At 35.9% G+C, this 13,933-nt stretch overlaps 1 protein-coding gene across 1 annotated transcript; it reads right to left on the bottom strand.

The window, feature by feature from the left end:
- Window positions 1-636: 636 nt before the first annotated feature.
- Cad96Cb (protocadherin Fat 4-like Cad96Ca) lies at window positions 637-13,046 on the bottom strand. The gene is made up of 18 exons (XM_069119708.1): window positions 12,409-13,046; window positions 8,854-8,967; window positions 4,955-5,241; window positions 4,776-4,868; window positions 4,574-4,681; window positions 4,397-4,498; window positions 4,189-4,314; window positions 3,826-4,020; window positions 3,601-3,688; window positions 3,370-3,479; window positions 3,153-3,299; window positions 2,827-2,941; window positions 2,658-2,727; window positions 2,465-2,575; window positions 2,213-2,386; window positions 1,571-1,914; window positions 1,121-1,392; window positions 637-925 (listed from the first exon to the last, which is right to left on the bottom strand). The coding sequence occupies exons 2-18, from the start codon at window positions 8,918-8,920 to the stop codon at window positions 836-838; spliced, it is 2,499 nt and encodes an 832-aa protein (XP_068975809.1). The 5' UTR covers window positions 8,921-8,967; window positions 12,409-13,046; the 3' UTR covers window positions 637-835.
- Between the last annotated feature and the right edge of the window lie 887 nt (window positions 13,047-13,933).

Below are 13,933 nucleotides of genomic sequence, written 5' to 3'. Positions count from 1 at the left end.
TTAAATTTTGCTTCTTCTTATTCATTTGCTTCTTATTTCAATCAAGTTGTAATTATCTGCTAATTATCTCAATCGAATTTCGTCTTGTAGGTAAAAGTTAACTAGCTTTTTGTAAACCATATAGAATTTTGTAATCGTTAGAAATACCTATGGCTGATAAGGAATTATACAATGAAAAATGAAACAAAAATATTCGAGAACTTTGAAAAACTGCTACATAATGTAGTTTTAAAAAATTATTAGATGTGAAATATAAAATGAGGATTTTCAAGTATGATTTAGTTTTGAAATTTTGTTGTTGCTTTTTACATACTTTTTAGGCAGAATCGCGAGGAACGCGGGATTTCTTCCAGATCGTCCTACTGACACGGTTTTTCGCGTGAAACGGAACTTCGTCCTTTTCTTAACTTGGCCTCCGTTATTCGAACGTCTTTCACAGAGAAAAATTTTCCTCTGCTAAGTTTAATTTATTTAGAAAATTTTCTGTATCTCTCTTGGTCGGGTTAAATGTAAATTAAAGGTATTAGCATCGTTAGAACATTAGAAAACCTGTTAACGTTTGCATTTCTTTAATAAAATAACTATAAGTAAAGAACGTACTTGCATTATCGTTTAATGCAACTCGTCTGTAACTATATAGTATAATTCTCTATACATTTTGTATGTACATTCTATTTGAATTGATTCGGTATCTGGCAATTATATAGCGCATTTTAATAGTGTCTATTTATAAAGGAATTATTTATCGAAGTGGTCTATTGGTAATTTTTTCGTTTGACAGACGATGGAGTCATTGAAACCATTTTATTTCTCAGTCTTTCATTTTTCGCGCGATTTAAAAGTACACGGTGAGATTAAGTCGTTCGTTTCCGACCTGACTGTTTCTGGACATTGTTTCTGCTGCCACTTCTACGCTATCCACTGTCTAAAAAAGAGAGAGAAAATATTATTACACGTAATAATTTCGTACTTAGAGAAATTTAGTTATTTCCTGTTATCTTCTTCTTATATTCTAGCGACTACTGATATTTTTATTTGTAACAAATCAGACTAATTGTGTTCTACGTAAAATGTATTCATTGAAATATCTAAATATTTATTATAATAAAAGATACGATACCCTATCGTCATCGTCCCACGATAATTTTTTGACTCTCTGTGAAACGGAGCAAGCTGGCCACGCAGGTACCAAAGAATCTGGGAGATCTCCGGAATAATTGGAAGATTTGCAAGAGTCAGCATTTAGATTAGTTTTTAAACTTAAGTCGTTCATGTTCTGAACTAAACCACCGATATTGGGGATGTTGGACGTTGCTGATAAACCTGGAGGATTTGGAGCTGGGGCCACCTTATGTCTTGCGTAAAGAGGCAGTTGTCTAGCCGATGTTACACCTAATTTACGTAAATAAATAATAATTGTATGAGAATAGAAATTTATAAGAATTTTAAAATGAAGCGAATTTAAAATAGGCGCGCCGCTAATTAATGAGTTAATAGGCTAATATACTCTTTTTTAATTATACATTTTAATAGTATTCCGAGTAATTCTTAATTCATTGCTTCGAATTACTTTTAATAGTGGCATTGTAGTTCCTCGCTGCAAAAACCGGATTCTCGACGTCATTGTTATCATTCTTGACTTCTCGAGATTCACTATTGTTACTGTCGTCTACAATCTCTTGATCAACATGATCATCTTCCTCTAGGTCGTCTCCAGTCTCAGCCTCTTCGTCGTTTTCATCGATATTGCGCGCGTTCTCGATTCGATTTCCTCTTCGGGGTACTTCCAAGGCATCTTGAAGCATATTTGCCCCGAGTACTTGAGGAGTCGGGCTCAGAGCAGAGGGAACTGGCGATTTTTCTCTGTAGCCAGTTCCTACTGAACTTACTGAGCCACTGGCTTTTGGCCTTTTACTGTAACACGTTGTAAGGATTTAAAAATCTAGAATCACGCGTATCGTTAGTTTAAGAATACTGTTCGTTGATATATACAACTTCTTTTATATATAAAAATGTAGAAATAATGATCAGTTTACAGCTTTCTTCTTTAATTTGAGTGTCTATATGTTGACGTGGAAAATAATTCTTAATAGCCGAAGAGAATATTTAATAAACATTTTAGAGAATGTCCTATGAAAACGTCCTGTTATGGTCGGGGAAAATATTAAAGGAAAAAAATAAGATAATCTTTCAAGTGATCAGCTTTACTTACTTTTTATATATGTACAAAATTAAAACAAGTATTATAACACCAAGTAGACCCAAGACAGCGCCAAAAACAGCAACCAGGAGAACACTGCTGCCCAACCAAGCAGGTGCAGCTCTTGCAGCAATTGGCAACGAGCCACTATTTGGTATATGCACGATCACTGGGATCATACTAGACCTTTAAAGAAAAAAATTCAAATAATTATACGAATTATATCGTATCAAATCGTAAATACATTTATTTTATTCTACAAACCTGGGCGGACGACCAGAATCAGAGGCAACAGCCACTAACCTGGCCAAAGTACCATTAATGGTTGTTGCTGATCTGAGAATTAATTCTCCATTATCACGTATCTCGAAGGATCTGTATGATCATTCATTATTTATTATTGTTGTAAAATTGAAATAAGTTTTGCTTTTTATTTAAAAATAAATGTTTATCATACCTTGCATCTGGACCTCTAAGAGATAGACTAACTTTGTCGTCTCTGTCACCATCAGCAGCTTCCAATTTTCCTAAGGATCATATAATTAAAGAAAAATATATATATAAATGAAGATGAAAATAAAAATTACTATTATTGTATATATATATTAGTTAGAATGTTAACTCACCGACGATGGATCCTTCTCTCAAAGTTGCGGCGTGAAATTCGTACCTGGGATGACGAAACCTGGGTTCCCATTCATTTACATCCTCAACAGAAACATTGACGCGTGAGGTGTCGTTCTGTAATGTCATATTTAAATAGTGTTGACATTTAATAATAAATTTAATAATAAAAGTTAAAAATAATTAATAATAAATATTTTATTATCAATCTCAATTGAAGCTATCGTATTTAAATATTGTGACATATACGTATATTCATTTACAACGATAAATATTCCAATATTAAAAGTCGAGTTTTATTTTAACGATTAAATTGTTGAAAACGTACATGATGGCCGTCAGTGACACGAACCAAAAAACTATGCTGGACCCTCCTCTCATAATCGAGAGTGCCTTTTAAAATCAATTCACCGGAATTAGTGATAGAGAATCTTTCCAGATCTTCCATTGCTCCCACAAGCCAGAATTTTAAATTCTAAAAGCAGAGAAATGACTTACATTTGCGTTATGGGTATAATAAATTCCCGTGTCTGATTCTGACTTACTGAATCTACTTTATTCACTCCTGTCGTTAATAAAACGCTTCCTGGAGGGGTATTTTCTGGAATACTAGTTTGATGATCCTTTCGTATGAATCTCACTGGTAATCTGCCACCTAATTAATATCATTTCCATTTAATCGTTTTATTTTCTTCACGACGAGATAGGCCACGCGATTCTAGATCTGTTCCTTATCAGAGCTTGAAATCTTAAGAATAGATTAAGAAATCACCTACCAGCAGTGGGTTCCACGTTCCAATCCGACTCTCGAGAAACGACTATAGTGGAAAGAGCATATTTATCTGGATTGTCTATCTGCGTAGCCTGTAATTATTGAGAAGATGAATAAGAAATTACTAAGTATCAATAAATAGAAACAACAAGTAATTAGTAACAGATTTACATATACGGCAGATATTTATAATACTTTATTAATTAATTTCTACTGTCACAATGCTTGCCTTTGCCACGATAGTTGCTGGTGATAAAAGTTCATGCTCGTATAATGGCCGTGTTATGGCGACTTCAGCTGTTTCCGGATTCAGTGTGAGGAACGGTAGAATTCCTCCTTGAATCGTATACTGAACCGGAGCATTAATTCCTACATCCTGATCTACTGCTTTTATTGGCGCTGGATCAACTTTCAGTATCCTTCTCTGAAAGAATGAATCATGTATTATTTCATATCGTTTTGAATCGCTTACTTTTCATCGTATCTTTACTTCTTTTAATTTATAATGCATTAACAATTCAGTGGAAAAGTATAATATTGCGTATACGCAACATCGACTTGTTAAAAAATGTTCAATCATTACCAAAATTACCGTTTTAATATTTCGGGGGATGAGAATTTTGTATTGGTCATTTTGGAAGGCAGGATTTTGGTCATCCGCGTCGATAACATTAACATAGAGGGTTGTAGTCGATGATTTGGGCGGATTGCCCTGGTCCTGTGAGTAAAAAAAAAACATTAAAGAGCATTAACAGAGTTTTTGGAGAATTGATGTTTACATTTAAGGAATCGTTACTTACCTGTGCACGGATATCGACGGAAAAATTGGCAAGAGTTTCATAATCTAGCGGTTTCCTTAGAACTAGGGTGCCTTCTAAAGCATTCACGAACACGAAGTAATCCTACAAAAGTTCGTTAAGATTTCTTCTATGTAAAACAAAAGAATAAGATATAATAGAAGGGAATGAAAAAATTACCGAATGCGGTCCAGGCAAAACGGCATACTGTACAGTAGAAAATGGCCCTGGTTGGTCAGCATCCACGGCTCTCACACCTTGAAGAACCCTCGTGCCAACTACCGTGACCTAAATGTCAAAAATCGTCGTCAATAAATAAAAAAAAAATATTCCTTCTGAATGAAAGAAAATTTCTGTCTGTCAAACATATCTAATTTCTCACCTCAGAGATATTTAGAACGTAAGGCGCATTTACAAATTGAGGTGCATTATCATTGGCATCAGTCACGCGAATATTGACTGGTATCACGAAACCCTGCAACAAATGCGAGTAATTAGAGCAACTACGTTCCTGAAAATGTTAATTGTGTATGTAGAGTAAAGAGGATATGTTAAACCTACAGGATCTAATGTATGTTTCCGTTCGCAAATTACGTTCACGTAGACGCTCGCAGGTCCATCGATGCCTTCTTTATCTAGTGGCCTGATAAGAGTTAGATTCTTCGAATACGCTGAGAAAGTTACTGGACTATCGTGCTCCTGGAGTCTGAGTTCGATGTCACCCTGTGGTCCAGGATCACCCAGCACTCCGAGTACACCCACGGTGTCACCGACCGGCAAATCTTCGCTGACGAAGAGATGTGCAGCGGTGGCACCGTTTTCCAGAAAACATCTCGCATCACGGATCACTATATTTAAATAAATACCATGCTAATTTCATTAATTGTACTGGATCATCATAAAGAAAATGAATCAGAAATTTGTATGGATATTAAATTTAATTTAAGCAGACAGAAGGATAGAATTTTCAGCGTGGATTATGAATCCGCGTACATATACACATATTAATTACATACTAAAGTAATTTGATTATTTACGAATTTTTCTACATGTAAATTTTCTTGAAAGTGTCAAATGTTATAAATTATATATGTGTTTACATTCATGATATATCAAATTTTTATATTAATTATATATTGAATTTTAATAATATGCGATACGTTGGAAGATATTAACAGGAAGAGAAGGATTCTTGCAAAGCGGAAGTGATATGTAAAATATAGCGATAACTGGAGACAGGTTCTACCATATTGAGAGTTAATATGCATTTCTTTAGCTGCTTCGAACGAAGAACGATCATGTTCCTTTGATCCATATACGGCTATTGTGTGGTTTTCGGGTTTCCGGCCTTTTTAAAGAAGCGGCTTACCGCTGGTCTTCCTGCCGATAGATTATTCGTCGTCGTAATTTATTAAAAAGATAGTTATAAAGGTAAAAGATTTAAATTTAAAAAGATTGTAAGAAAAATTATATAAGGAGATTCGTTGCATAAATATTCAAATTGTAGGGTATCTAGACATTACATTTGAGTAATTAGTTTATTAAAAGAGTAATTCTGAACAAAAGAATTGGAAGAATGTTCACAGATATTTAAATTACAGAGTATTTATAAATGAAACGTTTAATCCTTAGTTAACTCTAACTGTTTTCGTAATTAAACGCAAAGAAGTTCTCTGATTGGAACAGAACGATTTAATTTCCTCCTTTTTGTCGAGTAAAAGGAAAAGAAGAATTTCTGTAGTAGCCATTTGAAAAGTAAAAAACGATCAAGATAACCGTTCGTAATAAGATCGAGACGGTTAGTGTAAAGCGATCATTGCCTCTAATTCGTTGTGCATCAAAGCCCCTGTTATCCGTTATTTTTCCAACTTAGCTGTATTATGCGTGATGCTTTTCTATTTTCCGAAGTAACCACACAACCAGTCGATAACTAGATCTCTTAAATGAATCCTCTAAAAGGGAACAGAAAAACTATAATGTTCCTCTTATACAAGATGATACGATCCACCCTGACTCTATAAAAATCTTACGATATTCGATTTACTAGAATCAACATGTAAGTTCTGTTTTATTCTATCCATCGACATTCGAATATCAATGAACTACACTTGTTTTGTTCTCGATCAAAGCACCGTAACATGTCATAGTAGAAACCTACATTTCGATGGTCAACTTGGTAGATGTGATCGTGTCTATCGTCTATACATTTGGTATATGTGGCCGTCCACATTTCCAAATGCTTTGCACGGATAAAAAGCCGAATTAATACATAGTAATAAGTGGAAATATGTGAGTGCTACGAAAAATATGTGTATATAGAAGTCATTTAACAGGAGCGCGTGCACGAGGAATTGGACGTGTGCGCTCCCTTGGAGCGGAGTTCCGCCTGCTGCCAGCTCACGGCGTATCGACGACGATGCAACGTTCCGGCGTTGCCTTTCGTAATCTTTTTCCCTTTTCAGTTAGAGAATTTTCCAGAAGAAAACCATGGTATTGCTTCTGACACGTTGAAGGGAGTATATAGGATTTTTATGGTTTAAAAACATAGCGTTCAAAGTTAAGGATTTACGAAATTGTTTGTCGTAATACACAAAGCTTCAAAAATTTTATAGAGAAGCTAATTTTGTATCTTGTAAAAGAAAACATTAGTGTTAGGGAAGAAAGAAATATTTCCTTTTACAATTATCCCAATAATTACAATCCAATAACTCCTTTTTAATAATTCCAATATTTCTTTTTCTTTTTTTTCGTATTTCTTTTTGTATACGAGCTATAGCAAATAATTTTCCTGTGTTAAATTAGAAATCAATTCCTTCGACATCATCACAGACACGCGTCAATGGTCGAACTAGTAAATCGGAACGAATTACTTTATTGCGACTGTTCATCGTTCTATTACACGCTGGATAAGAAAAGCAGAAAAATAAAACGAGTTCGCACGATTATGCGAGGGGAAAAAAGTAAACGCTCGTTTAAGCGTTGTCTCAACAAACTTCCTGACTGTCGAGATAACAACGAATTGTCATGTAAATGAGAGACAATGATTGCACGATGGTACGTATCAACCTTCTCTACAAGCCACTGATTGTAAGAACATACTGTAAACTTGTACACGGTTGTAACTAGAAAAAACTCACGTATATTATCGTTAATTGTACCCAATTGTACAAGATAAGGTTCAGTCATGGTACAAATAAACGGCTGTTTCTACGAAGAAATTAATTAAACATGTTCCTATGCTTATCATTCCAACGAATGCTCTTCGGTTACCTATTGCTGATTCTCAAGTTTTAATTGAATCTGGTTATTCCGGTCGATAAAAACGAATCGAATTATAAAGTTAAGAGCGTAACAAAACGGAGTTTCGAAAGTATCGCTGGTTCTCTTTTATTACGGCCTAATTACCATGCGCGTAAAATGGCCGGCAATTTCTACGAATGTCCATCGAGGAAGGGAAACGGAGACATTAAAACTAGGATATCTCGATTGTCGCAATGCAACGGCTTTCTAAGTCATTCGATCCTTATCCACGACTGGACATGTCGCGAGAATCGTCGAAGGGAAACGAACAGGCTTGTTGCGGACAAGCGATGTAACGCGTCGTTACGTCCTCGCATTAGTGACATTTTTTGATTGGACAAATTTCTACTTGCAATAGACGAATCGTACGTTCGTGTGGATTTCCTCGTTGGATCCGCTAAATTTTTATTTTCGATGTAGAAATTCTACATTTGCCTGGATTTCGTCATTAGAAATACGAGGCACGGCGTGGACAAGCAACGCGATATTGTTGTCGTTTCTCGTGGGTGACGCTATGTGATTCGAGAAGTTTGTATTTCTAATGATGTAATGCAACGCGAGGAAAATAAGTATTCGCGAGAAAATAAGTAAGAATAAAGGTGTTATTTATTATAAAATAAAAAAATAGTTTACATAGAAACTCGTTCACGAAGTAAGACAGCAGAAGAAGAAAGAAAAACTTGACAAATCATTAGGAAGTTAACCTATAACGAACTAGTATGTACATGTACATATTCAATCTCATAATAATAAAAATCTCACTTAATTTCAGGTGGAATTCAAACAAATGGAATTCTATCGTACCGCTGAAACGCACGAGGAATGTTCGCGCTACAAAACTCGTTCATCTGCATCGAATTTAAGAAATATAAAATCTATCGAATCGCATAGGGGAAATATTGACTCGTTCGTTAGCAGCAGTTCTAAAACCGAGAACATTCGTATACGTCGAATTCAAACAGTCCAGTTTCCTTTTGCAACCGCAATTCCTTCGTGTTCGCACGCGATCAACCGTGTGATGAAACGGAAGACGGTGCGGTGCGATTAAGGTCGCGACCAAAATGGAAAGAGGAAGAAGGTAGATGGCGGACGAATTGCGGAACAGAAGGGACGAAAGGGGCGAAAGCAGGTGGCGTGAGAAAAGTCAAAAGAAGACCCACATTGTCCGGTGTGTAAATGCAACGTGCAAAAGAGGATAGGCAGGATCTTCAGAATGTTGTGTTTCATGGCGATCCAAGGACATCCTTCACCGATCCAGGCAACGGCCGATGCATCTGCAAATTGATGCAAAATTTATGATTACGCGTTGCACATTGCAAATAAGTGTACAAACAGCTTGAAAGTTAGACAGCGTACCTTGTAATCGAAGACTGTATTCAAAATTTGATACTTGAGTGAATCATGATATTGTAATGTTGAAATGTAATAGTAGTAAATGAAGATGGATCACTCGAAACCTCGAAACCTCGAAACCCCGAAACCTCGAAATTTCGGAAAACATTCAGAAAACGATACGAAATGTTTCTCGAACTACAAGTCAATAGTAATTTGTATAAGCAGCTTATGAGAATATTGCGACGAAGATGAATTTATTTTTATTTAAGTAATGATAATCCAGTGGAGTTTGTATTTAGACTTCAAATCTGTTTCAATCGGCATGATTCCACCGATCTCTTATTAGCGTTTATATCGAGGAAAAATAATGTGATTTTGTGAAAAACATTTGTTGAAATTGCGGTTGCTGAAAAAATAGATACTCCTTAGAAAAAAGAGAAGAAAAGCATATGGACTTTCGGAAGCTTCGAGAACTGCGAGATCTCACAAAGTTTCAGATTCGAGTTTCACGAGTCTAAAAATCAGATTTCGACCCACCTCTAGTGATAACCACGTTGTCATACAGCTACTCGAGGCCACTTATAGCAATTTAGAGTCGCTAACGTGACATAGTCGATGTGATGGTGGTCACTTATGACAATCGTTGTTTACACATTCGTATTTGCTTTTAACTAGCCATGACCATTTACAGTTACTTGTAACCATTTGTAGTTAATCACAATTAGAATCATATGTAGTTACTTATACTATAATTAGTCATAATTGTTTCTAATTATAGTCATTTGTAATCATTCATTTATAGCAGCGTTTAGCTACTCATATGAGACACAACTACGTATTATGAGAAGCTCAGCGAAAAAGGTGACTGTCATTCGTAGTCAGTCATAGTGATTCGATATAATTACATACAATCTTTAGAATATATAGTCGTACTTAATTATTTGTACTAATCTAGCTTGCAGCTGTTTATCATTTTATCATCAGATGTTAACACTCTTCGTGGAAATTATTTTTATACCAATACTTCGAAGTAATTCTTGTAAGCATGCTTCAGGCGTAGTTCTACGAACGGTGCATTTTGGACAATTTGAATAATTCTTGATAAAATAAATACGGAGAAATATTTGCGTCTTTTCATATATTTCCCTGTCATTTTGATTTTCTTTGACACGAATTTCATATCTGATCGTCATCGATAGTTCTAACGTTATTGAAGATTCGCTTCGCGTAAGTAGCGTGACTATGGACGATCTTCTACAAACGAAAAGCGAGCGCAAACATTTGTCTGATCGATGTTGGATCCACGGAGTGGCGGATCGGAGAGACACAAAGAATAAAGAAATAAAAAAAGAAACGACCATGTGCATTCGCAACTGGAGAACATAACGCGTGGTTAGAAAGCATGCGAAGAAACTGCTTTATTACGTGAAACCTAGATACGTGGAACGACATTAGCATCGCGAGTGGGGGTGGCGAGAGCGATAGTTTGTCGATCCTGCGTGTTCGAAACCAAAGAAGGGCAAAGTGAATCGAATCGAGGAGGTAAAAGTAGGCTCGTGATTGCAAAAAGTTCACGGCAGCTTGAGAATCGCGATTACCGCTTCCTCGATTCGACAATTTTTTTTCCTCGCCTTATTTCGGCGCAGTCTCCTTATACGGAACTATTTCGAAACACGAATAACAATTAAACAGGAAGCTAAATACCTTGTAACAAATGTGACCTGTAAAAACAATTTATCTTTATGTTCTTTTCCATAAATAGTTACAGGATCATCGATCAGTTTAAAGAAATGGAATACATAGCTTGAAAAAGTTCTAGTCATCAATACTGAACGATAATAAAACAAGAAGGTAAGTATGTTGCACGAGACACGGTCTATCAAATTGCCAATCTATCTAGAGATTAATTTTAACGTTTTCACTCGTTTAATTTCAGAATCACATAATCAAAACACTCAAAGAATTGATATCCATTGCTGGAAAAGATTCTAGTCACTCATAACGAGCAACGATTAAACGAAGTGATAATTAGTTTACACGAAACGCGATCCTAAAATTTTGTCGATCTATTTAAAAGTTTATTTTTGAAAACTAAGTTACCTACGAAATGTTTGCCAATAATTCATTCACGATATTTGAAGATCCTTCACAATCAGTAATTACAGAATCATCGATCAGAACATCCAAGAAATTGAAATCCATTGGTTAAGAGAATTATGGTCATCGTGGCGAGTCGAGGTAATCGACGTATCTCCGCTTAAGCCGGCAATTACGTCTCCTATCAGTTGGAACAAAGCGGTAAAAGCAATTCTTCGGCAGAGTAAGCGGAAATAATCCTTGAAATCGAAGGAAAAATGGATCCAGGTAGGGCCAAATGATTTATACGGTATACACAAGCCGGATACGACGGTTATGTGGGCCACGGTACTCCTCAAATTCACCGACCGTAACCTGAAACGCACTGCCATGGGCAACCGGCGTAAAGTCCTCCCTCCTGTTCACGATCCGCGATGCCACCGATTCGATGCTAGCCGCTAACTCAAGAAACAGCTTGATGAATCACTGTACTGTTGTTCTGTCTATGCTTCTAACTATGTACTCTTGACACGGCCACTTTCACGATCGAAAGTACGGAAATGTATCTATTTTTTTGGATAGGAAAAACGAGTGGAACATCAATCTATAATTATCTATAATTAAGCAGCATTCAAATTTTGACGGAATGACGAGATCATACGAGATTATACGTAGTATATTGGGGAGAATTTAAATAAGAGAAATATTTCATTTTGTTTAGGTTATTCTATTGCACGTATAAAATATTATTCTTTCTAATTTAGCGATTATCTATTCTGCTTTATTTAATTAAAATAACTTATCTTTTATTTAGAAACTACAGAATAGTTTTATTATTCTCTTTATGCCACTTTTGTTTCCTATCGACCAATTTAAGAATGTTTAGTCGTCGTTTAACACAGGTTGCACGATATAACTTTATTTGAAGGATAAAGGCACAGGAAATATCGAATATTTCAATATATCTTGAAAAATGAAAGAGCGTTAGACATGATATTTTAATTAAGGGCATACATCAGGTTAATGCGTATAAAACATATTTCTTTCTAAATTTGAATTTTGCGGAGACTTTATCCTATTCTTGGTGATCAACCAGAAAAGAAACGTTCTGTAAATTACGTACATTTAATGTTAAAAAGATCGATCATAAAAGTATACGTATAAGTAACATTTCATATGCATAAATCGAATAGATATTGTTGACCCGTATAATTAGCGTTTTGTATTGGAAACAATCGAGCAATTAGTCTAACTTTCAAGCTGCTTCATCATCCACACCCTCTGCATAAGATCCGACCACTTACCACAAGAATCCTATTAGACGATCAGAATCAGCAGTGGCACTATTTCACTCTCTACCACTCAAACTTCCAGTTCCGTCTCGCTTGTTTCGCGTATCAACGATCGGCAGCGAGCATTCCTCTCAAATCATCATCGTTCTTCACTAATAATTCACTGTAGTCAACATAACGTTTTGAAAAATGATACTTTCAACCCCTCTTGCAATCATTTCATCACAGACTAAAGCTTTTTGGTAACATCGCGAAGAAAACACCGTCAGCGTCGCGTCGTCTTCTTTAAACAATTGTTATAGCTTACGTTACATGTGAATTAAACAAAAAATATCAACTACATATCACGTGTGAATTTTTCAAAAATACACCACGGACAAATATCCGCAAATAAATATCGAAGGAATAATCTCCGAGTTCTTTCACTCTGTTCCTTCTTATTTCTTCGATTTTCACGTTTGAAGAGCCGTAAATTGGACTCTGCTGCTTTCGATATTTATTTTCCCAGATATCGTAGATTCTTTGGATATTTGTTTCAATATTAATTTTCCTATATGTACTATATATTTTTTAAATATTAATTTGAATAGTAACAGAGGATGCTTTAAAACTAGCACCTGTTCGCTTTCGACCGGCAGAACTCGCTACTACGAAACATGGACGAGCAAAGAGACGCGGTAGACCGGCACTCGGGAAGTCGGTTCTCCATTGTTAGGAAGGGGGAATCGACGACCAACCGAGCGCCTTCCTGGCCCTGCTTCGAACAGGTGTTTACTTTCGTTGGCAGGAAATTGGACGACTACGTGTCTGCCATTGCACATGCAACTGCTCCTTCTCTTTCCTTCTTCTGGTTTACGTGAAAGCCGAAAATTTTGTGTCTGGGAAAACGATGGAACGATTCGAACGGTGACTGTTTATGGGGCACGGCCCATTGTTCTGCCATTTCTATACAGTATATGTACTTTTAATTGTACCGTTGAATGTTTCTGGGGAAGGGATAATTGTGTCTCGTTTGGTTTTAGTGTGTGTACGCCATGGAAATTGTTGTGAATAGGGTTGATGATGAAAGGGATGAAGAAGGGATGGACGTCTTAAATATTGTCAAAGTGCAGAAAATTCATTGGATTCTTGAAAATACGTGATGTACGTATGTACGTAAGTGGTAAACTTTTAGTGAATGGAAAAATATTTAAGTTACGTAAAAGAAGAATATGTAAAGTAGAGAATTAATACACGTATACCTAATCGATTACAAGATAAAGCTGGTTGTATGCAAGAATTTACATATTCGTTGAATTTTATATGCGGGCGCGGATGATGGACTTTTAGTGAATGGAAAAAATATTTATTAGGTAAAAGTAGAGTAGTTGGTTAGAGGATAAAGTTGGCTGTATGCAAGATTTTATAGAGAGGAATTTATCGTGAGGTGATTGAGAAGGCGTTGAGCTTCACGCGATCGCGTGTTGAAGAGTGTTGGATGAATGCACGAAACGTCGATATCTGTTTCATAAAATTTTTGAGTAATATCTTAGGAGGA

This window comes from Bombus flavifrons, chromosome 9 (genome assembly GCF_040668555.2).
Source record: "Bombus flavifrons isolate JBK064 chromosome 9, iyBomFlav1_principal, whole genome shotgun sequence".
Taxonomy (NCBI): Eukaryota; Metazoa; Arthropoda; class Insecta; order Hymenoptera; family Apidae; genus Bombus; species Bombus flavifrons.
Note: the sequence above shows the minus strand (reverse complement) of the source record. Positions and strands in the feature narration are given on the sequence as shown.